The sequence below is a fragment of the Candoia aspera genome, chromosome 4, assembly GCF_035149785.1.
Source record: "Candoia aspera isolate rCanAsp1 chromosome 4, rCanAsp1.hap2, whole genome shotgun sequence".
NCBI lineage: Eukaryota > Metazoa > Chordata > Lepidosauria > Squamata > Boidae > Candoia > Candoia aspera.
In genome coordinates this window covers 80,118,807-80,143,044 of record NC_086156.1, presented here as the reverse complement: position 1 = coordinate 80,143,044, position 24,238 = coordinate 80,118,807, and the positions used below count along the sequence as shown (strand labels likewise).

The following is a 24,238-nucleotide window of genomic DNA, read 5'->3' as shown; positions in this document are numbered from 1 at the left end:
GGAAGCTGAAAATGCTGACTCTGCAATTTGCAGAAGAATCTTGAATAAACCATGCTGAACTCATGCCATCTACATCTTACTGCATCCCAACTTAACATGGAATATACAGTATGGAGCATAAATGTACTAAATTGTCACTTCCTCTTCTCTTTCAGCCTGCACACATATACAAACACACACAACCACAACTGAAATTCAGTAATTTGTAGGTGGTTTAACCTGGGGATGTTATGGGAGTTGTAGTGTAGCGTATTTATAGGGCGTGTGGCCAGGGGAAGCTACACCAGTCCCTAATTTCTATAAAACACATAGGGTCCTGGTTGGATAGGAAAACCTATCTTGTTTTGGTGCCATGAGATGACCTTTTCACCACCAGTTTTTAAGGGGACACCTCTGTGAAGTTCCTTTTACTGCTGAGAGGAGTCACTGAACTGTTTGAGAGGGTACAGGTTGTGGCTAAAAGGTGAGCTTTAGCTGAGGTTAAAGCACTTCTTCAGAGTGAGAATCTTACTGCTATTAACCACACAACACATTGGTGGTTGCCCCAATTTATATTTCCCAATTCATATCTCTGGCATTGCCCCAATTCATATCTATTTGGGGGTTGAGCTCTGTTCAGGGAGAGTGTGGGAACGGCCTACATCAGAAGCTGCTAAGCCACAGAATTGCCCTCCCTGACAAAATTGATTTATTTATTTATCCAATTTGTCCCCATCCATCTCCTCCCTTCGGTGCACTCTTTGCCAGTTGATCTACAGTGATAAAATGGCACAGAGACTGCAAGCTATACTATCATGGGCATCAGAAACTGTGAGATGCAGGTGCTGTGTTGTGATCCAAGTCCTGCCCCTGTTGTATGTGCGTGCAACATCAGTGCATACACAAAAGTGGTGGGGCTTGGACTGTGATGCCGCACATGCCATCTTGCCTATTTTGACACCCACTGCTCCATAGACACTGAACTATATTAGAATCTCCTCCCATTTTGGCTTTGGATGATTCTAAAGAGATGAACCACATCCTGAAAGTCCGCAAAGAAAGATGATTTGTGGACATGCTAATGGAAAAGCCTGTGTCAATTAATGTGCCTATAGCTGAAAAAGCTGGGACTCAAGGAATCCCTAACCCTCTCCCTTCCCCAGAAATAAGGGGTAAGTAAGCAGGTGATATCTTTACACTGTTCATCTTCATCTCTGTCCGTTCCTTCTTGTTGAACTGCCTGGTGAGATGGTGCAAAGCTGTCCGCCCTTGTTTCTTGGCCACCCACAAATGGGAGCTCCTTGACTTCTTACAGTGGTACTTTTCTGGAAAAGAAAAAAAGAATAAGATTAGAATCATGGTACCAATTATCAGACAGGACAGGCTTGTATTTATGTGTTGGCTCCTTCAACTTAGCATTCCGACTTGCCTCCCTTTCCATCCAGAGGTATCATTGTCCCTCGATCTCATTACCTCATTCTAAAATGCTGATTTCAGGAATTTATCTATCTCTCTGCCTTGTATCTCCTGGCTAGCTATTCCTATCACTGAGAATTAATATGAAGTGATTTGTGAAGGGTTCACCCAGCTGCCAGCAGTAGGGCATCTTTCTAAGTGAAATGAACAGTCAATCCAGGAAGGAGAAGGATATCACAGGGTTCCTCAACAATTAGCAATAGCTAAACTAAATCATCTTCTCAAAAAGCAGACCAGAGGGATGAGAAGGAATATTAATTTTACATATTGCTATGAGCTAATCTACCATATTTTTCACAGTAGAACTCTAAATGCAGAAAGTAAGATAAATGTGATTATGTGTGTCTATTAAGCACAATTCCAACAACCTAAGAGATGGCTTTATACATGGACTTCCCCAGATGGACAACACCGAAATCAGATTGACTACATCCTTTGCAGCCAAAGGTGGTGGACATCTATACAGTCGGTAAAAACAAGACCTGGAGCTGACTGTAGTTCAGATCATGAACTTCTTCTTGCACAATTTAGGATCAGACCAAAGAGATTAGGGAAGATCCACAGATCAGCTAGATATGAGCTCGCTAATATTCCTAAGGAATATGCAGTGGAGGTGAAGAATAGATTTAAGGGACTGGAATTAGTAGATAGGGTCCCGGAAGAACTCTGGACAGAAGTTCACAACATTGTTCAGGAGGCGGCAACAAAATACATCCCAAAGAAAGAGAAAACCAAGAAGGCAAAATGGCTGTCTGCTGAGACACTAGAAGTAGCCCAAGAAAGAAGGAAAGCAAAAGGCAACAGTGATAGGGGGAGATATGCCCAATTAAATGCAAAATTCCAGAGGTTAGCCAGAAGAGATAAGGAATTATTTTTAAATAAGCAATGCGCGGAAGTGGAAGAAGACAATAGAATAGGAAGGACAAGAGACCTCTTCCAGAAAATTAGAAACATCAGAGGTAAATTCCAGGCCAAAATGGGTATGATCAAAAACAAAGATGGCAAGGACCTAACAGAAGAAGAAGAGATCAAGAAAAGGTGGCAAGAATATACAGAAGACCCGTATAGGAAGGATAACAATATCGGGGATAGCTTTGACGGTGTGGTCAGTGAGCTAGAGCCAGACATCCTGAAGAGTAAGGTTGAATGGGCCTTAAGAAGCATTGCTAATAACAAGGCAGCAGGAGATGATGGCATCCCAGCTGAACTGTTCAAAATCTTGCAAGATGATGCTGTCAAGGTAATGCATGCTATATGCCAGCAAATTTGGAAAACACAAGAATGGCCATCAGATTGGAAAACATCAACTTATATCCCCATACCAAAAAAGGGAAACACTAAAGAAGGTTCAAACTATCGAACAGTGGCACTCATTTCACATGCCAGTAAGGTAATGCTCAAGATCCTGCAAGGTAGACTTCAGCAATTCATGGAGCGAGAATTGCCAGATGTACAAGCTGGGTTTAGAAAAGGCAGAGGAACTAGGGAGCAAATTGCCAATATCCGCTAAATAATGGAAAAAGCCAGGGAGTTTCAGAAAAACATCTATTTCTGTTTTATTGACTATTCTGAAGCCTTTGACTGTATGGACCATAACAAACTGTGGCAAATTCTTAGTGGTATGGGGATACCAAGTCATCTTGTACGCCTCCTGAAGAATCTGTATAACAACCAAGTAGCAACAGTAAGAACAGACCATGGAACAACGGACTGGTTTAAGATTGGGAAAGGAGTACGGCAGGGCTGTATACTCTCACCCTACCTATTCAACTTGTACGGAGAACACATCATGTGACATGCTGGGCTTGAGGAATCCAAGGCTGGAGTTAAAATCACTGGAGGAAACATTAACAATCTCAGATATGCAGATGATACCACTTTGATGGCTGAAAGCGAAGAGGAACTGAGGAGCCTTATGATGAAGGTGAAAGAAGAAAGTGCAAAAGCTGGCTTGCAGCTAAACCTCAAAAAAACCAAGATTATGGCAACCAGCTTGATTGATAACTGGCAAATAGAGGGAGAAAATGTAGAAGCAGTGAAAGACTTTGTATTTCTAGGTGCAAAGATTACTGCAGATGCTGACTGCAGTCAAGAAATCAGAAGATGCTTAATCCTTGGGAGAAGAGCAATGACAAATCTCAATAAAATAGTCAGGAGCAGAGACCTCACACTGACAACAAAGGTCCGCATAGTTAAAGCAATGGTGTACCCCGTAGTAACATATGGCTGCGAGAGTTGGACCATAAGGAAGGCTGAGAGAAGGAAGATAGACGCTTTTGAACTGTGATGTTGGAGGAAAATTCTGAGAGTGCCTTGGACTGCAAGAAGATCAAACCAGTCCATCCTCCAGGAAATAAAGCCAGACTGCTCACTTGAGGGAATGATATTAAAGGCAAAACTGAAATACTTTGGCCACATAATGAGAAGACAGGACACCCTGGAGAAGATGCTGTTGCTAGGGAGAGTGGAAGGCAAAAGGAAGAGGGGCCGACCAAGGGCATGATGGATGGATGATATTCTAGAGGTGACTGACTCGTCCCTGGGGGAGCTGGGGGTGTTGACGACTGACAGGAAGCTCTGGCATGGGCTGGCTTTGGCTAGCAAATTCTTATGGAGCTCCAGTAAAAAAAAGGTTACTTCAGTCGGCTTTCCAAATTGTTCTTCTGACTAGCCAATCAAAAGTACAGGTCGAATCTAAAACTTCTACTGTTACTTCCCCTGGTGAGATGGGTGCAGTTCTGAACATTCAGGAATTTCAGTTTTTGAGAATATGTTTAGAAATGTGTATTTTAATAAAGCTTTTAACAGCAAAGTTTCACTTCTTTTTCTTTAGTTGCAGGAAAACACGGAAATCAAATTAAATGGATTTACTGGTAAACATATGCAAAAGTGACACGGACTGAAAACAGGCTGATTATTTTATTATATATTAATTCAATCCTCTCTAGTAATGAAGCAGGAAGTTCTCTTACAGAGGCACACTTTATTTTATTTATTTATTTATTTATATTTCAAATTTCTATCACCGTCCATCTCTCCTGAAAAGGGGACTCTGGGCAGTTTATGTTTGGGAGTACTGTAATTAGTGTTCCAGTCATTTCAATGGTGGGATTTACAGATTGTGCTAGGCAATGATTTTTTTAAAGTGTGATTTGTTGAATAAATCACAATTGCTGGGTTCATACTTAACACTATAAGCCAGAGTTTCTCAACCTTAGCAACTTTAAGATGTGTGGACTTCAACTCCCAGAATTTCTCAGCCAGCCAGACAGTTTGGAGAGGAAACAGTAAAATCACCAATGATTTTGCTGCTTTCTGGTTTTTATTTGGAGGGAGATGTATATGTCCCAAAACACAGACCCTTTCCCCTTATAAGAAGGCCCAGAGGCACATGTAGCTTGTCCATCATCTCTCTGTTCTTCTAGGTCAGGCTACACCACAGTTTGGTGTCAAGGGTCACACTTGGCCTTTCATGCCAAGAGATGCACATCAAAAAGGGGAAGGGACAGGATAATCATGGGGGGGGGGGGGTGAGGAAAAAATGAATTAATGTAAACTCAGTATTATTAAAATTAAATTAATATAGTAGATATGATGATTACCTCTAATGTATTTAATATTTTCCCTTTCTGGCATATTAAAATCAGTTAAACAGTAATTTTTAGAGAGGCTGTTTAATTTGGGGAAAAGGGGTGCATGAAACCACAGGACTAAAAAGTCAGGCTCAACTCCTGGTAACTTCATGGACAGGTCAATTTAGTTTCCTTGGCCACAATTACAGAAGTGGTCTGCCACTGCATTCTTGTTTTTTCAATTTCCCAGCATAGACTACAGCTTTGGCATTTTCCACTGGGGCTCCCAGTGAAATACCAACCAGATGCAAACCTGCTTAGTTTTTTAAGATCAGCCAAAGTCAATTAATTGTTTCCACCTCTAGAGGCTACAGAATAGCAATGCCAATTCAAGATCTTCTCCAAAGACGATAAAAGGAATATTTGCTAATGTAGGGGCAAGACTATGCCCCTCCCAATAAGGAATATGCACATTCTAGAGAAACTTTGCACAACTAGGAGAAGATAGAGGCCTTCTCTCACTGATTTAGTAAATATCCAGAAAGGCTTATCTACTTGGAGGCTATGATAAGACGTACCCCTTTCCCATGTATACTTCTCTGCCAATAAGTATCATCAACATTCAGCCTTTGCTACTTTGGATCCTGAGTGCCCTGCTTCTTGAGCCTATTGTTTTACCCCCAAATGTCCTCACCATCCTTTTTTTCACTGAGATGATTCTTTCCACGACTCTTGGTAATATCTTTGAAGGAGAAGAGGAAAAGGACCACTTCGCTTTTCTCATTCTTGATAGGGACAATGTCCAGCAGGCACCAAAAGGCTGTTCCTAAACCAAAGGGGAGAAGAAAAAAATTGAGCTCCATGATTCCCTGCCATCAATAATCACAAGCTCCCCCATCTCTTCCCTAATTCTTCAGGTTGAACCAACCCTGGAAAATCTCTTCTTTAAACCTGGCACAAAGACTAAGTTCATAAACTACACTAAACCCTAAACCCAGGTTAATAAAATATACGTGCTATGCTTATCCAGCATGCTATACCTGAACAAATAAACCATATTATCAATTCACAAGTAATTTATTTATTTATTATAGCTCAAAGTGATGGCCTGGTTCATACCACAAGTGTGAAGACCTTACCTGAGTTTTCCCAACATTCTGAACCACAAGCTATTCTACTCATTTTATCCTAGCCCAGTGTGTGGTGCAAACCCAGACTTGGGATGTCAGTATACCGCCAAACAGCCTATTACCAGCTTCTAATGGGCCCACGTTTCAGGTATGCTTTCTTATAGGGAGAATGACACGTGGGCCTTTTGGTGGGTGTGTCAACAAAATAAATGTATGAACTCAATTCTCTGTCAGCTTAAGGGGCTACCTCCTCATACTTTGACCGATTTATTGCTTATCTTTTTTCATTTAAAATATTGCTTTATGGTGATAAATTATGGGTCCACAACTGATAAAGCAGAAAACAAGGATTCTTCCTTTCTTTTTTGGAAGGAATACAGCTTCCTGCTGATGAACAGCCTAAAGCCTTACCTTCAGCTGAATTTATTCCTGATCCCCTCCCTGCCCCTCGAAAGTAACAGGGAAGGAAAGTTGTATGGAGTTGATTATCACCTTAAAATCTCTTTCCCGTGATTTACAGTCTTTCACAATGTTTCAATTTATCCTAAGAATCTTAATGTATAATGTAAAGCAGATCTTTCTGGAACTGAAGCAGAGATTTGATGTGATAGATCGGAAAGTGGTGGAATGAGAAAGTATCACAAAGAACTAGAATTTACTCCTATTAAAAATTCTGATAAACAATATATTACAGATGTTAAGGCAGGGTTGAAAGTAAATAATGCATTCAAGAAGTGGCTAATTTACAGGGCCTGTTTCATAAGAATCAATTATCATTTTTAAACATTCTTTAGAATGCCAAGCAAGATAAGTCTATAGCAATCTTTCTGGAGAAATTTATACCTGAGATTTTTATAATGCACTAGGAGTATGGAAATGAAACTGTTTATCATGAGGGGTTCTGTTCCATTCAGTAGAAAACTCATCTACTTGCACGACCATCTACCTCTGAGGGTTTCTGTCCAGTTCACCAGATCTGACAGGGTGAGCATGCTCCAGGTCCCCTCCATTAAACAGTGTCATCTTGCAGGGCCAAGGAAGCAAGCCTTCTCTGTCATGGTGCCTGCCCTATAGAACAGGAATCTCACCTGAGATAGAGAGGGCCGAACCCTCTGGGCCTTTCAGAAAGCTATGAAGACCTGACTTTTGCCCCAGGCATTAGGGCCAGGACGTTAAGGGAGCCTGGTACATGTTTGTTTGGCAAAATTGCTGTATAGGGCCTTGGTTTTTCTTCTAAGTATTGGATTGTTTCTAATTTTGGTCATTTTGTTTTTGTTTTTGTTTTGTAAATTGACTGCTCACCACCCAGAGTTATATATTCAAGATGGGCAGCCATATACATTTTCTAAATAAATAAATATTAATTGTAGTTGCAACTTGGTCTTATTTCAAACACTGGAAAGTAAACCAGTGGATAAATAGATACAACAACTAATAATGATAATAAAGTGTTTTCTTTTAAGTGCTTTTATTAAAATAGTGGTTCAGGGGTGTGTGTGTCTGTGTATAACTTGTATTAAGATTTTTTAAAAGGAAGAAAAAAACTAATACAAGAGAAGAACTGGTGGCAGAAGGATATAGTTGTCTTCTTTACAATTATTAGAAAGATTTAAAATAGAGAAAAGAATTTATGGTTTTGAACTTCATAAGACAGTTTGAAATAGAATTGTGTATCAACGATGGATATATTATTGCTAAAGTGTATATATTTTTATTGAAATTTGAAACAGAAGAAGTGAAAGAATGCATGATAAAGTGGGCTAAAATGTTTGTAATATACAGATGGAACATTGGGAACTATGTGGCTGGAAGGGTTGAAATTTATACTATGTTATAATCTTAAGGAGAATTTTTATAAAATGATGTACCATTGATATCTGTCACCAGAGAAATTGTCTAGAATGTATAAAGGCACTTCAAAATTATGTTGGAAATGTGAACAACAAGAAGGGACATTTTATCATGTTTGGTGGATGTGTAAAAAAGCTAGAAAATTCTGGATTCAAATACATACACTGATTCAGAGGATTTTGAAGATTAATATACAATTGAGACCAGAGGTTTTTCTTTTGGGATTGATGGACAAACAGTTGGGAAAAAGTCATGGAACTTTGTTTTTGTACATGAGAACTGCAGCGAGATTATTGTATGCACAAAGATGGAAAGAGTCAGCATTACCCACAATGGAGGAATAATTGGTGAATATGATGGAACTTGCTGAGATGGCTAAATTGACTCCTTTGATCAGAGAAAAGGCAATATCTACATTTATTGCTGAATGGAAACCCCTTATGGACTTTTTGCATAAAACAGAAACAAATGAAGTTAAGATTTATGGTTTTGATGCTTAGACAGGATAGGTTATAGAAAGAAGAGAGTTATGGTGTAACCATAGATAAGAGGTAAATTTATAATTGTACTTCCAACTGCTGCAAAGAAGATCAGAAGCTACTTTGTATCTTTTTTCTTTCTTTTCTATTTTTCTCTTACTTTTTTCCCTTTCTTGCACTTTTAGCTTTCTCTTTAATTTCTTTCTTTTTCTTTTTCTTACTTTATATCAGTTTGTATTAGTTTTTATCTTCCTTTTAAAAAATCTTTAATAAAAATTATATATATAAAACAATAGTGGTTCTGGTCTCTGGAAACTTGTAGCTACTTGGAAATCTAGTTGGAATCGATCTCTTAGCAGCAGCAAAAGACCTGTTTTATGGGCATTTGATGACCTCATAAAATCTAGATTAGAAAAGAATGGCTGCCAATAAAACTGAATCTCTGTGTGCCTTTCCAGATGTTTTTGGATTGTAATTCTTTTCAAACCCAGCCAACGCTCTAATGACAATGGATTATGGAAGATGTAGTTAAAACATCTGGAGGGGGCATCCTGCTGATCTTTGCCTATATCCTTCAACTCTAAATATAGCACAGAGGTGAAATAATCATTGCTTTTGGCACCAGGATGGATTAAGAACAGCCACACTGAGAATTCATTTCAGAGGTTTGCAAAGCCCAAGCTGCTTAGGGGCTTTGTCATTTAAGAAGCCACAAAACCCATCATCTCAAATTGCCTTTAAAGAAAATGGGCATCCTGGGCTCACACTGGAACACTGTTTTGGCTTTCCACTGGAAATACTTTGCTTCGTAGGGTTGTGGGGAAAACCAATTAATTGTGCATTCTGCATTGCCCTATTAAACTCCAGGACATTGTCTATTCTGCAATCCAGATAATCCACTTATAGAGGATTCCCCCAATTCTGTCATCTAAAAGGGTTCAGATACTGCAGAAGTCTCCCTGTGCCAGTAGAGAGGAGATCCATCACCAGGGATTTGTCTTCTGGCTTTGCCTTCCCTGTTTTGCACATGGAACCTCCCATCAGCGAGTCAGGGAGCTGCTCTTTAATGGGGTGTTCCAGGGGTGGGTGGTGCTTATGGAATTCCTGGAGGCAAAGCCCACTTGTTCAGGCTTATGATCTAATGCAGCCTCAGTGGGAAGGGAATTAAATTCTAAAATCCACCAAGGCGGGGGAGGGTCTGGAAACCTTACCTCTACCTCCTATTTTGGCAATCTATGTTCTGCTTTGGATGCACTGTGGTTTCCACGAGCTATTTCGGTCAAGCCATCTTTAAATTGCACTGCCCATCAATGTCTGTGAACCATTTCCCTATCCATCCCACTTCCCATTCTACAATTCTACAACTTGTATACAGTAGATCATGCAAATTGAGCACTAAAATTTCCTTCCTTCCTTCCTTCCTTCCTTCCACTCTGGCAGGTTACGAGCAAAAGCAGAAACTTAGAGTATATAGGCTACCAGGCAGACTTACAGACTAGAAACTCTCCCTTTAAAATACGAAGGCTAAAATTCTGAGGACCCTGACTTATGTAACTACTGACTGTTTTTGCAGTTGCAGAATTCATACAAAACTACACAGTGGGCTCTTATTTTACATATAGGACAAAAGGAATTCTGCATCTCTTCATCCCACAGCAAATGTGTCGGCACATCAGATAAAACTCTGAGCTGGATGTCCTCAGGTTCTGTTCTAAAACCTGCTGTCCTCATGTCCTTTGCAGTCCCCTTCTGAAGGAGAAGAGAGTCACCTGAAAGGGCTTCCCAAAACTCACCGCCCTTCTTGCAGAAGCAGACCTCTGTCTGGAATTCCTGCTTTCCTTCCAACACCTTCTCGATGCGTTGCAGAACAGCTTCGCTGGTCTCGCTGCCAGAGAGGAAGCGGCAGCTACAGTTTTTCTGCATGACTTCTGTTCGGGCAAAACCAGTGAGGTCGCAGAATCCATCTGAACAATAGACAATGGGGAAGCCACGATGTACTTGCGCGTTTGCCAGAAGGAAGTTGCTATCTGTGAAAGGCACAGAAGAAAGAACGTGGCCCTGAATTAATACATCATCCTGGAAATAGCTGAGGGATCAAGTGCTAGTTGTGATTTCAACCCCAGATGGTTTTATGGAATGCTGTCTTCCAACAGTGAAGCCAAGGTGCCCCCCTGCCCCTGCTGTTGGCTAAATAAATGACTGCACATCCAATCATCAGTTTACCATTTCCGATGGTATTGTTTCAAAAGCCTGCAAAATCTCTGTGTCGAGAGGAGATGAAAGACACTGTGCGTGTATGAAAGTGCTGTTGGCAACTGCACTGAATGTCTTAAGACAGCCTTCCAAAGCTGGTGTTCTCCAGATGTATTCAACTTCCTTAATCCCTACCCTACACCTCTGGAGGGCACCAGGTCAGAAAAGGCTGTCTTAAGAACTGCTTCCAGCCAGATATTTAATTAAAATGCATAAAAAAGAAAAGCATCTCTGAGCACAAATTAAGGAGCTTTGCCAGGGGCATCCATGGGGGAGATGTAAAAAAATCCAGAGGGTGCCCATGAAAGACCCATCCTTTTTTTAATATGCATCACATGTAAAAAAAAGTGGGCAGTCTTCAGTTGTGTGGCTGCATCCAGTATCTTGACTTTTTGTCTCCCTGCAGACCTCCCTGATCTTTTATTGCCCCCTACCCTCACGAAAGTATAATTAAAGAACCCAGTTTTTTCCAAGGCACAAGGCCAGGTTCCTATTCTGCCTTTGTTCTTCTGACAAGATGCAGTGCCCAGTCCCTCCTTGGATAATACAGCAGGAACACAGTCCAAATAATATTTGCCAAGTATTTCTTTATAAGAATTTGATTAAGTTTCAAGCAAATATAAAAACTACAGAAAAACAAAAAACCACAAAGAAAAAAAAGAAAAAACTAAAAAAGTGTAGAAACACAAGAGAATTTTTTTCAAAATTACAAAAAGAGGTGACTTCCGACTTTTAACAGCAAGGATATACAACAGTATTCTATAATCAATCCCTTACTCTATATTATACCAAAATCACATTATTTCTATAAAGCATTCCATTGGCACATTATAAAAACCATTAAATACAGTTTCTCCTTCCCCTTATATTTAAAGAATATAAATTTTTTTTTAAAAATTCCCTTCTCACCCCCCATGGGTGGCATGTGTCTTCCTCAACCTCAGGTCCCTTAGCTGTCCCTAGCACTGCACTCTTCTGGACAGAGAGCTCTGATGTTGCTCCTGGGATCTGTTGGAGCCCTGCTTGGGAGCTCCCGCTTGGGAGTCACAGCCCCAAGTCCCCTACTACCACCAGGACCACTTTGGCCTTCACTTTCCACATCTTCTCTAGTTCCTCCTTCAGGCCCTGGCACTTCTCCAGCTTCTCATACTCCTTCTTCCTGATATTGCTGTCGCTTGGCACTGCTACATCTATCACCACCACTCTTCTGATCCTTGTCTACTTACACAATGTCTGGTTGATTGGCCAGTACCTGCCTCTTCGTCTGGATCTGGAAGTCCCACAGGATCTTAGCCCTGTCATTCTCCATGACCTTCTGTGGAATCTCCCATCTTGACTTGGGGGGGGGGGTCTAGCTGATACACTGTGCAGATGTTCCTGTACACAATGCCAGCTACTTGGTTGTGCCGTTCAGTGTATGCTGCTCCTGCCTGCATCTTACACCCTGCCGCTATGTGTTGGACTGTCTCTGAGGCCTCTCTGCACAGTCTGCACCTTGGGTCCTTTCTAGTGTGGTAGACCCCTGCTTCTATGGATCTGGTGCTTAGTGCCTGTTCTTGTGCTGCTATGATTAGTGCCTCAGTGCTGTCTTTTAGTCCGGTCCTTTCCAGCCACTGGTAGGATTTCCCAATGTATTATCTATGTACAGTATGTATGTATGTATGTATTATACATTGGGAAATCCTATCACTGGCTGGAAAGGGCTGGACTATATATATATCTCCTAATCTACTCCCCCCCCACAAAATAACATTTATTTAATTATTTCCTTCCTACTACTATTCTATACATTCCTGTCTACTATAATAAAGATCAAACTAAAAAACATACAAATTGTCTGCCATTGACTTGATAATACAACAATTTTAATAATCTTAATCATATTAAACTCAAAACCAGACATTTATTTTTTATTATACCTTAATAATCTTAATCCAAATTGTTAAAGATAAAAGACAGACCCTAAAGCAATCCAGATAAATATTCTTAAACCCTTATCCCACTTCAAAATAAACCAGAGCATTTACATATCCCCACAATGTGCACAGAGCTTTTTTCTTAAAAAAATCAAACAGTTTAACTGCCCCTCTTAAGAACTCCGACTTCTCTTCAGGAGACCTCCCATACATAATGACCTCTTCTTTTTCATGGTATTCCATCAGAAGATCAATTTCATTTATGGCTTGCAACTCGATCTCTCCCTTTAATTTCTTCAACTCGACTATCCAATCTTCATCCAGCATCTCAAGAGAAATCCTGATCTCACCCTTAGAAGAGACATTTCTGTCGCTGTTAAATTCCTCAGTTTCATCCATGACATCCCCAACCAGATGACACATTTTAGACCTCATATTTTCCACAATGTCCTGAATGCCTTGCATAAAAACTTGGTAGGAATCAGAAACAATCTGTTTAAAATCTTGTTGGAAGTCAGAGAAAGTCTGTTTAAAATCCTCCATGTCTCACGCAGTAGACTATGGCACCCCCTAGGAGCTTAACCAGTGAAAGTTGAAGATATGAAAGAATTCTGGAATGTGTTTACACAAGCAAAAGTGAGATATGCAGACAGTTCCCCAGGGAAAGTAGAAGCAGAAAACTGAAAGTTCAAATCAGCCAATTCAACGGGTAGGAAAATACTAATATCTTCAAATTTAGTACAAAAATAATAACAGGGAGACAATTATTTACTCTCAATCCTCCTTAATATTTGGATGGAAAACAAAGTCCAAAACTTAAAAAGATTTTTAAAAAAAACTGATCCCAAAAATAACGATAAGCACCAAGAGAACCTGCTTCTCCTTGCTGTAGAAAGCCTCTCTTGGGGTATGTGTACTAAATGGGGTGGCTGGTCTTAGTGTCCCTTTAAGGCTACAGCACAGCTTGGAAATGGTGATGTCCCAGCCTCCCGGCTAGCTCTTACCAGTTGAGCGCAAACACTATTTGTGATCTTCTGGCTGCAAGAAGCCGTCCAGAGGACAGATGGGGTGATTCCAGGTGTTTTCTTTTTTCCAAAAAACACTCCTGGGCTTCAGGAAAAACCTGCTTGAGCCCAAGAAAACTGCTGTGTTGTCCGTTCTGCCCACTGAGCCTGCGGGCACAGCTGTTCAGTCTGCCATGTCCCCACCGGAAGTCAATATTTGCCAAGTATTGAGGTTCACTGCAATTCTCCATCAGAAACCTTCATGTATGATGTGGCAATATCTTCCATCCCACATTTCATTACAGGCCTTTTCCCACAGAACTCTGCATTTTTAAGGTCAGGAATAAAGGATAAAGTCTCTGCTGCTTTTTATTTCCTTCTCATGGAATTAGAATTCAGGCCTGTTTTTGTTGTGTCACCTGCTTAGTGGTGCTCCCAGCCTAGGGAGTCTCCTCTGTGCCTGCTGGTCTCTGGAGGGCTTTTGAAAGCTGACTAAATCTCTTTTGTTTACACTGGACATTTTGTCTCTCTGCTACTTGATGATGCTGAGGCCCAGCACTAGTACACAGAACATTGCTGATGCCAGCCGCACCTCCTTCACAAAGAACGGCATTATAATTAGTGATGGGCAGCTGCTATTTCCCTAAATGTCTTATAATTACACTTTAACAAGACACTGTGGAAATTAACAAGGTTGCCATTCCATGGTATTTAGAATGTTAGTCTATTGTAACTATATTATAGAAATTAGGCTTGACAAAGAACTCCAGAATGTATGATGATTGCACTTCCTTTTAGAAAAACCTGTCTTGGCATCTAGAGATGCGGTCATGCCTTCCCTGTTTTATGTTATTTTGCCCGTCAAACTGGAGTCAGCCAGTTCAGGGCTTCTGATCTTGACAGCATTATTTAACAAAGACAAGGAACCAGAGGGAAAGATTGTCTGGAGTTTGGGAGTGTGATGTCACCAGAACAGAGACACGCCCAGTCAATTTCTCTCCAAGGAAAAGCTTTAATTTATTGTAAAGACCAATAGCATGCAAGCTGAAACTTACAAAATTAATACCAGTTTCTATCAAAGCCAGTGCAAAGACCACTGGCCTTGACAGAAACTGGTATTAATTTTGTAAATATACAATAATACACTTTGATTGTTTAACAGACATGTTTCCCTACCAAGGTGAAACAGGGCAGCAGACTTTTAGTGGTATTAATGGCAGCCCAGTGGCAGGGAGATAGATGATCAAATGAGGAATCTATCTGTAACAATGACAGTTTTCTCCTTCTGGGGAAATAGCGATTGGAGCACTGCTTCTTATTTTCAGGGTGACTCCCTATCCTAATCCAAGAAATGTGCTTTGCACACACTGTGCCCCAGGGGTGGAACCTCTCAGGCCTGCCCTGATGCAAGTGTCTTTGAATGTCATGGCTAAGTGTACAGTCTGCTTTGGAAAAATTCAGGGATTGCTAGGGTCAGATACTGAACACTTGTCCCTGCTGGTGGTGAGAAGAGATGCGCACTTGAAATAAAATTCGGATAATGAATGAATGGGTATGGGTGTGTTTATATGTGTGTACGAGTATCTCCAAGGATGAAAGGAAGGCTTGAGCAGGAGGCTTTCCTATTTTTCTTTTCTCTCTCCTATCCCCCACCCACCCTGCTTTCAAACACACATAGTGAGTCGCAGGCTGAATGTTCATGCATTCAAGCAAACCCTGCCAAAGAACACGTGGCAAGTCACCTCATACACTAAGACTTACTTAGGGAAATGTGTGTGTTTTGAGCCATGTATTTAAACTAAATCTTAGCAGATTTGTATTACTTAAAAAACAAACAAACTATGCACTCAAAGCAGGTTACTGTACAAAGAATCAGGTGCATCCACAGAAGAGTAAAGAAACGTCAAGGTGGATGGTGGTAGCAGCTAGCTTAACTTCTTTTGATAAAAGCATGGTGACCTTGTCATGCTGTAGTGATGTTAAATTATTTTAGACTCTGGAATTCATGGGGTTGTGTGGAGGAGGGCGCTTGCTGGATCAGTGTTGCTCAATCTCAGCAACTCTAAGATGTGTGGACTTCAACTCCCAGAATTCCCCAGGCACACATCTTAGAGTTGCCAAGGTTGAGAAACGCTGCTCTAGTGCTTAGCAATGCTGCAGTGGATCGGTTCTACCACCATTACACCAGGGTTAAATTAGAACCAGGGTTCAGCCCTGTGTTCTGTTTTCTATGCTGATCTTATATTTGGGGGCAGGGGATACTCATAAGAAGGATAACTAGGCCAGGGTGTATGTTCAGTGTATCTATCCCTCCAGAATATAAGTTCCATGCACACTTTGAGCCTTTGCACTTTTTTACACAATGGATTGGACATGCATCTGAAATTATGGGCCTAACTGAGCAGACCTCAGGTTCGTGATCTTTCCTCTGCGTTTGGCAAAAAGGCTTTCCTTCCCATTCTATCCTAACCCAGTAGGAGTGTAATTTGCAGTCACCTCAGGTCAGAGCTTGGATTAATTTGGGAGGGGCAAAAATGTATGTGTGTGTCTGTCAAAACATAGTTTGCATCTGTAGCTAAGTCTACTATTTGGCTTCTAGACTGCAGGATTAGGGGGGTGCTTAGATGGCTGCGTATTAAAATGTGCGCTCTCCATGGTCCTGAACATCATGCTCACATCCTCTTGTTCTTTTGCTCTCTTCCCACACCATGAGACTGACTGCCTGTATAGGTACCAGAACTGTAGCCTGTAAGCTCCATATCCAAGGGGACCCCAATGAACTTTCAGGCTGAGTGTCAGTAAAAAGTATCTAATCACTGGAGTTCTCCCAATAATCTAGAAATATTATTTGGGGACAATCCAAAAATTATTTTAACATGACAGGTCTGTTCAAGTTCTAACTCTTTGTTCAGATTGCATTTTCAGCTGTAATGAATAGGATTAGCAAATAAGGAACTGGCAGCTATATTCAGTTTTGTCTTAGGCATGAAATATCACTGTCACTCCTTAAAAGCAGTCACTTCCACACACTAAAATAATGTTTTATGCTGCAGATTTGTAGAATTGGTAATAGGCTTATAAACAGTTAAGGCCCAAGTGTTTCCTTTATATTTTATAAGCTTGTATCAAATAAAAGCACAGAAAACTCCTTGGGGTTCACCTATAGAAGAATGCTGAGTGGAAGGATCAGGAAGAGAGAGTGAGACAGGATGGATGAACTTATAAGTGAAATATCTTCATTTTAGTTGGCCTTAGTTATTATCTGTGCATCATGGATTCTTCACAGAGCTCAGAGACTGATAATACTTGGAATGCAGGGTGTTATGTTTCAGAAGATGGAGAAAAAACAGCTCATCTAACTTAACTTGATCTTAACTAATAGAGAAACATTCACCAATAAAATTAAAGTAATGGAGCTTTGGTGAAAACTGACCATTTCATCCTGACAGTCATGATTTCATGAAAATGCAGAGATATAGAACTAGAGATAGCTGATTTAGAAATAACCTATGTGAAAACAATGGCATCTGCATGGTGACAGGAGGCAGAATGTCAAAAGCAACATTGCAGCATTATGACACAAGTTCTGCCCTTTTGTACATGCATTGTGGCATAACACACATGTACAAAAGGGGTGGAGCTTGTAGCATGATATTGTCATTCTGATGACAGCAGGAAGCTCCTGCAGCAGCCCATATGTGAAAGGGATCTTTGCACTGTAGTTGATCACAAACTCTACATGAACACGGAACATGAAACAGCTGCAAAAAAGAGGAAATATAACTTTAGACTGCTTTAAGAGAATTTGGACCTAGTTTTCAACTTATTGGAGATAATGGCCCCACTTTGTTCTCTGTTAGTCAGACCTCATGGGAGTATTGTATCCAGAGCTGAGTAGCACATTTTAAAAGGATGTACACAAATTGAAAAATATATTGGGCACGGGGAAGGTCTATGAGGAAAGATTGAAGGATCTAAGCAAGTTTTATACAGAGAACAGAAGATTAAAGGGAAACATAATTTTCTCTTCAAATATTAGAAAGGCTATCACATTAAAAGATGGAGGGCTAAACCTCATATATTCAAGTTATAGGTGTGGATATTAGTTGAATATTAGGAGGCAGGTCAACTATGGGTCTTAGTTGAAGAAAGGGATGATAGGTTCATGCTAAAGATCCTCAAGCAGAAACTGGTTTGCCATTGGTGATGTTCCTCTGGATCTGGCTCTTGCTCTAGTTTAAGTAGAAATGGAAGTAAATGTTATACAAAACCCAGCGAAGTCCATAATTATGTACAAGTGAGATCACTAACTCAGTTCACTGTACAGAGATTTATAGCAACTCTTCAGTGTCTTAGATCAAAGTCTTTCCCAGATATATCTGAAAAGATCAGGGTTTGAACCAGGAACATTTTGCATGCAAGAAAATACCCTAATGCTGAGTTATGACCCTTTTCAGATGATCTCCCATCTAGAGAACTTAATCTGCTAAGCTTCAGCAATGGCATCAGAGGGCAGGATGGATGATATTTTGTCAAGAAATGCAAAACATTTGGTTAAACGTATGAGTAATAGCTTCCTTCTCCATGCCTATACTTCTATGATTCTGAAATCTTTCCTTCTGTGTGATGAAGAGATCTGTGAAATCTGGATGTTTTTGTTTTTGTTTTTCCAGCTTAGATAAACCAGATCAAATGTTGTGTTTTATTTACTTTGCATCTCTTTTTAAGATCCACATAGTTCTAATGGACAAATTAAGACAGAAGGAACTTGCCAAAAACAGGCCCCAGATATTCAGATTCCAGGCTCTATAACACTGGATAGGTCATGAGGACATGACATTTCTGTGATGGAGATAATCCAACAACAGCCATTCATGATGGACACAATGAAGTTTGTGAATTGAAAATCCAAAGCAATTGAGCCCCAGGATGAATGAATTTCACAGAGTCTGTGAAATTGATATTAATCCCTCAATATGCAGCAACCATGCATGATCCTTGAAAGAGCTCCCCAATTACAGTGAATTTGAACAGTCAGTTCTGGACATCCATCATTTTCTGCTTTAACCAACATGCACAAGCTGGAGATAGAAGCAAAGAGCCCTGGTTCTCCAATGTCCTTATTCTAATTCATTAAATATCAGCCTTCTCATAGTACAAGCAGGAACTCAGGATTCCTGGCTTAGTTCCAAAATTGACTAGGACTAACCTTATCTCACTTATATTACCAACAATCCCTCTCTCCTGCTCTCAGATGTATGATGGCAGATATTTTATAGATCATCAGAATCACTCTTCATTATTGATTTCTGTGTTCCAAACCATTAAAAGTTATTTGTCTAAACTCTGTCTGAGCCTTCATTCCCACACTTCCCCGAACTCATTTTCAAATACAAGAGTCATCCAAGAATATAAGTTGCAAAATGAGTGTATTTGAGCACATGTGCACCTTTTCTCACACCACAGTGTAAGAACCCACACAAAAACTCCTCAGAGTGTATTTAGGAGCTGTCCAAGGTGCTAGACAAGGACCCTCCTTGTATTTATTTTGTTAATATTCTGCTTTTTGTTTGGGAGCACAAGACAGCATACATAACACTCCCTCCTATCTTTTCCCACAAAAACCAAGTTGAACTGGACAGAACCACTGACCGAGTAAGCTTCCATAACCAGAGTGGATTAGAATCTGGATCTCCTGGCTCCTAGTCCAGCACCTTCATTGCTACACCCTACTTGGTCTCATTCTGTTTAACTGATAGCAATCCAGATTCTTTTGGCAGCCCAGAAGAATATGAAAGCTAGATAGCAAGGGAACTTACAAATATGAACCATCCTTGTGGCTTCAGTCCAGGCGAAGATACTTTATTTATGATCTTACATGATAAAATATTCCAAAGAACCCTGAAACTTGCACATGATTATGTGTCCTCTGACTTGCCCTAATTGTACAGGGCATTCTTTAGCCCAGACCAAACACCTGTGCCGAGATCTAGAAAAACTATATAATTAAGATGTATATTGTCATTATATACATTCTCTTCTACAAAAGTTAATTATAAATGCCTCTTTTTCAGATATTTGCACCAGATCATTGTGGGTATAGTGAAGAACAAAGAGATAGGTAGTGATAAAATGCAGGATTGGGGTTAAGAGCGAGGGAGACCCAGATACCTTTCCTTATGGAAGCATTTCCAAGTCAGTCTCCATAATAAAATGCTGAATTAGTTTCCATTGATCTTTCTGAAAGCATTTAAATCCTTCTCCTCACACCCCAGCCCAATCCACACCATCAGAATCCTCTTAAGGGAAAATCCTCTAGCCACAATATGGCATTTTAGATATTTCTTTTAAAACAGGCATGATTGCTACACCTTCCTTTTCTGTTCACATCCTTCCACCTAGGCAAAGTGGGTTGTAAGAAAGGGAAGGAAAAGAGACTATCCTATGCTTAATTTAAATCAATGTCCCAAACCAGGAATTTATGGGTTTTAAATTAAGAATAGAATACCATTTATAGCACATGTAAAATGAAGTTTATTTATTACACCAATCCCAAACCCATCTAGAATAAGGAGGCAGAGCTTTCATATGACATAGTCTTAATCCCTGCACTTTCTTACCCGTGTTTCTTTTATTTATTTAATTTTTAATGTACAACCAGTCTTTGCTGTCAGGGTTTGCCTAAAAATTCCTCCTATTAGCCTGAAATATAGAGGAATGACTGTGTTGGTGCTAATGAATGAGAATTAAAATGAGCTTTGCATATAGGCAAAGTGCTATTGATTCATATATTTATTTATTATTCAAATTTTGCTACCGCCCATCTCCCCCAAAAGTGGGGAGGTGTTTTCTTCCTGAAAAGACTCCGTATGTCCTGGATAGTCTACTTCTTATGCCATATATGAGCATTTATCTAGTAATGGAGGGATAATGTTCTGTGCAAAAGCTCCAGACCATTTTTAATAGTTTCATATGCCTAAGGATGGAGTCTTGGTAAATTACTTTGGTTAAGTGAAACCTGATATACATTGATCCAACTGGGCCTTTGCTTGAAAACACGTTCTAGGGTTTGAGTCCAGGTACAATAAAACTAACCGAAGTCAACCATTTATCACTTTGCATATGGAATTTTTTTTTCAAAAAGGAAAAAAAAATAGGGCTACTAGACTGAAAAAAAATCTAGGCAGCCATTAGAAGGAAACAGAGTGAGACAAAATCGGAAAACTACTCAACCAGAGCCCTCTAGGCAATTCCACTGCTGATTCCCGAAGTGCTGCTATATAAAGGGCTCATAGTTGTAAAAGACATCTTATAGTAGGACTGCCATATCTGGGCTGCAAGAATCTGGATCACCACTAGATTGGCAGCAAAAGAATAAAGAACATTCTAACCCTTGGCTGCCATCTAGCGGTGATCCAGATTTGTAACCCAAATATGCTGGCCCTAAAATAAGGACCAACAGACCATTAAGGGGTTGAAGGTCTAAATCAGTTTCCCCCATCCTAATGACATCTAGATAGTGTGAACTTCAACCCCCATATTGTGGACAGTAGTTTAAAAGTTGAGTTCTCATTTCCAGAGAGGTAATTCCTGGACATGGAGATACAAGATATGGGTAGCCCAAAGAGTTCACTGGCGTTTAAAATTGATTGGTTGGTTTATACAGTGCTGAAAACTTGCTGTTACAAGTTTGTTGTATATATTGTATAGTCTGTACAACCTTGACTTTAGACCAGAGGATCTAAATGTGCCTTACATTCTTTTGTTTTCCAGAGAGTTTACAGGTCTGACCAGTTATCACACTTAAAACATCTAAGAAGGTCAGCAATTTATTCCAGCCAATTCTGGGAGTTGAAGTCCTCACAGCTTAAAGTTGCTAAGGTTGAGCAACATTGCTCTAGAAGTTTCAAAAGCAAAAGGTTCTCACAGCCACGGAGATTACAGAATAGCAAATTGAAAAGTTCTTAAAGCAAGTGATGGGTGCAACTCATACTCCTTACTTACAGGTTGCCCTCTGCCCCACCTTGGGCTGTTGTTTCAAAACCCACGTACCTGGTGCTTTACCAAAGGAGGTGGAGAAGGGGCCCTGCCCCCCTGGAAACTAGAATTTAACATGCCCCAATGACAGAGGGGGGAGGGAAAAAGAGGGACAAAGACCACAATGGTACCTTTAATCCCAGAGGGGGGACCATCTTTTCTACCATCACCTACCAGGAAAGAAAAACTCTACTGCACATACTCAGAGGCACTCTCCTAGACAGACCCACATTTTCTGGGTCTGAAAAGAGCAGGGTGGCCTCCGATCAAGATTTTGGGGCAGACTCCCTCCCTTCATCCTAAACTCAGCAAAACTGGCTCATCCCATTGAGGAGTGAATACACACGATCCTTGAGGTCAGCCAATGGTTTAACTGCATTAAGGAAAGAGAGATCTGGTGTGACTTCTTATGGGGAGGGAGAAAGATTTAAAATGTTCCGGCTCCCCTCCCCAAGCTAGGCTTGCCTAAAAAAGACTTCTATTTTTTTTTACCATTCCTCCCGTCTCCTTTCACACGTCTCTTTTCACACGTGCGAACAAGCATAGTTCAACAGGGAGCGCAAGTAAATAACTTCGACTGTTTATTGCGTGACCCCTAAAAATGACAGGCTGAAAAGCCAAAGGACGGGGTTCAGCTAAACAGCCAAAACTGGGGGCCGGGGGGGTGGCTTGTCCTACAACTGCAGGGGCCTGTCCGCTCCCGAAAATATCGACCTTCTCCGGATGGGGGAGGGACGGGTGAGAGTATCTCAGGTTGCCGCTCGGAGAAAGACAAAGAGGGTCTTTCGGCTCTTTGTTAACTCGGGAGCGGGGAATCAGGGGAGACGGGCGGAGGAAGAGCCGGCGCACAAAGCGGGCCGGGAGGGCGCAGGAGGAAGAAGCGAGGAAACGGCGCGGAAAGCCCGTCATTGTTCCTGGGATTGGAGCACATACCTCGTATCTTCCTCACCACCACCACCCAAAAAAAAATCTGGCTTTCCTCTCGACGCTCAAAGAGACGGAGGGGGGGTGTCTTCAGGTGAGGTGGCCCCTCATCCCGATTTCCCTCCCCTATTCTTCTCAAGTGTTTCAACTTTCCAAGCGAGAGTAGGGGGCGCGTCCGGGAGAGAGGGGGAGAAAAGGCTCTCTGGGTGCGGAGGAAAGGAGGAGAGCGAGAAATCCAAGAGTTTGCCCGCTCCCTCCAGTGAACTCCGCGAGGGGACCAGGGCGGTGCCGCAGAGCTCTGCCGCCCGCCCTCCACACACAACCCCGGCCGACGAGATCTCTTCCCAGTGGAGGGGAGTTCCAGAGGCCACTTACGTGTCCCATCGAACCTGTTGGCGATGTTGTCGAGGAAGGTGTTCTGCGGGGCCAGCAAGCCTTTCATCACCGGCATCGCGGCGGTGGCACCACCATCGGCGCCCCGCTACCTCCGCGGGGTCTGCTGGCCAGCGGCGAGAGTCCAGGCGCAGCCGCGGGGGGGGGGGCGAGATGGGGCGGGGGCGCGCCGCGTCCCGACCGGGGCTGGCGCGAGGGGAACGGCGAGGCGAAACAGCTGCCTGAGAGCCTCACCGCCTCCTGCCCGCCCGCCCGGCTGTCATTTCCCTCCCCGCTAATCCCAGCCGTGCAATTAACGGGCTGGCGCGGACGGCGGGGCTGGGGAGGGATCCGGAGGGATCCCGCCCAGATCTCAGCGCCCGCTCTCGCTCGCGCGCGTTCCCACGAGCGGCATCTCAAGCGCTTCTCTCGGTGCACCGCGTGCAAACTACGTGGAGACCCCTTGGGCAGAGTGGCCTTGCCCTCGGAGCCAAAAAGAGCTGGCACCGGGTAGATTAATTGAGCAGATTTCTTCTTTTTCCCTTCTTTGGGTAGCCACAAAAGGTAGAAATAAAAGGCAGCGTGTGCAACAATAGCCCCGCTGGCTGTGTTCAGGTGGTAGACTTAACCCGGGCACGCAATTAACCCATTCTCTGGGTTCACACAATAGGACAAGCCTCAAAGGAAGCTAAGCTTCCTGTGTTGGGGGAATACATTTCCTACCTTTGTCACTGACCTGTTCGTTCTGCGACCACAACGAGATGCTCATGCCATCATCCATCAGAAGAACATAAGTCAGGTCCTATTTCTATTTGCAACTTAAGAAAATGGAAGAATAGCAATTTTTCGGTGCTGGATTTTCACAGCCAGGGCTGTGCCACCACTAAGAAGTCTCCGTGCCCCTTTCTCTCTCTCTCTTCTTTCTCTGAAATTGTGGCCCGGGGAGTCGGGGAACCATAAGCACAACACAGACTTCTGGGCTAACTTGTGTGAAAGCTCTGGCTTGGTGACTAGTTCATGCTAAAGAAGCAGGGTCTCACTGAATGCTGAAGCTGAAACCCAGGCTAACAAACAATCGCTGCATCCATATTTACCCAAACAAATCCCCCTTTATGAAAAGTCAGGACTGACCATTTAGGGAGGCCTTTCAATTCCAAGTGCCTCTTCTTCGGATATTTGCACCGCTGTCTATCCCTGTGGGCTCCCCACCCCACCTTCACAAAACTAGCACCAAGGCGCTGTCAA

The 24,238-nt window shown here is 41.8% G+C and overlaps 1 protein-coding gene across 1 annotated transcript in view; it reads right to left on the bottom strand.

The window, feature by feature from the left end:
• KCNH4 (potassium voltage-gated channel subfamily H member 4) overlaps window positions 1–23,072 on the bottom strand; it is a 56,824-nt gene extending 33,752 nt beyond the window's left edge. The window contains exons 1-4 of the mRNA XM_063302000.1: window positions 22,997–23,072; window positions 10,281–10,514; window positions 5,722–5,853; window positions 1,177–1,304 (exon numbers count right to left, since the gene is read on the bottom strand). Coding sequence (XP_063158070.1) covers window positions 1,177–1,304; window positions 5,722–5,853; window positions 10,281–10,514; window positions 22,997–23,072 — 570 coding nt within the window. The remainder of the gene's footprint in view (window positions 1–1,176; window positions 1,305–5,721; window positions 5,854–10,280; window positions 10,515–22,996) is intronic.
• Between the last annotated feature and the right edge of the window lie 1,166 nt (window positions 23,073–24,238).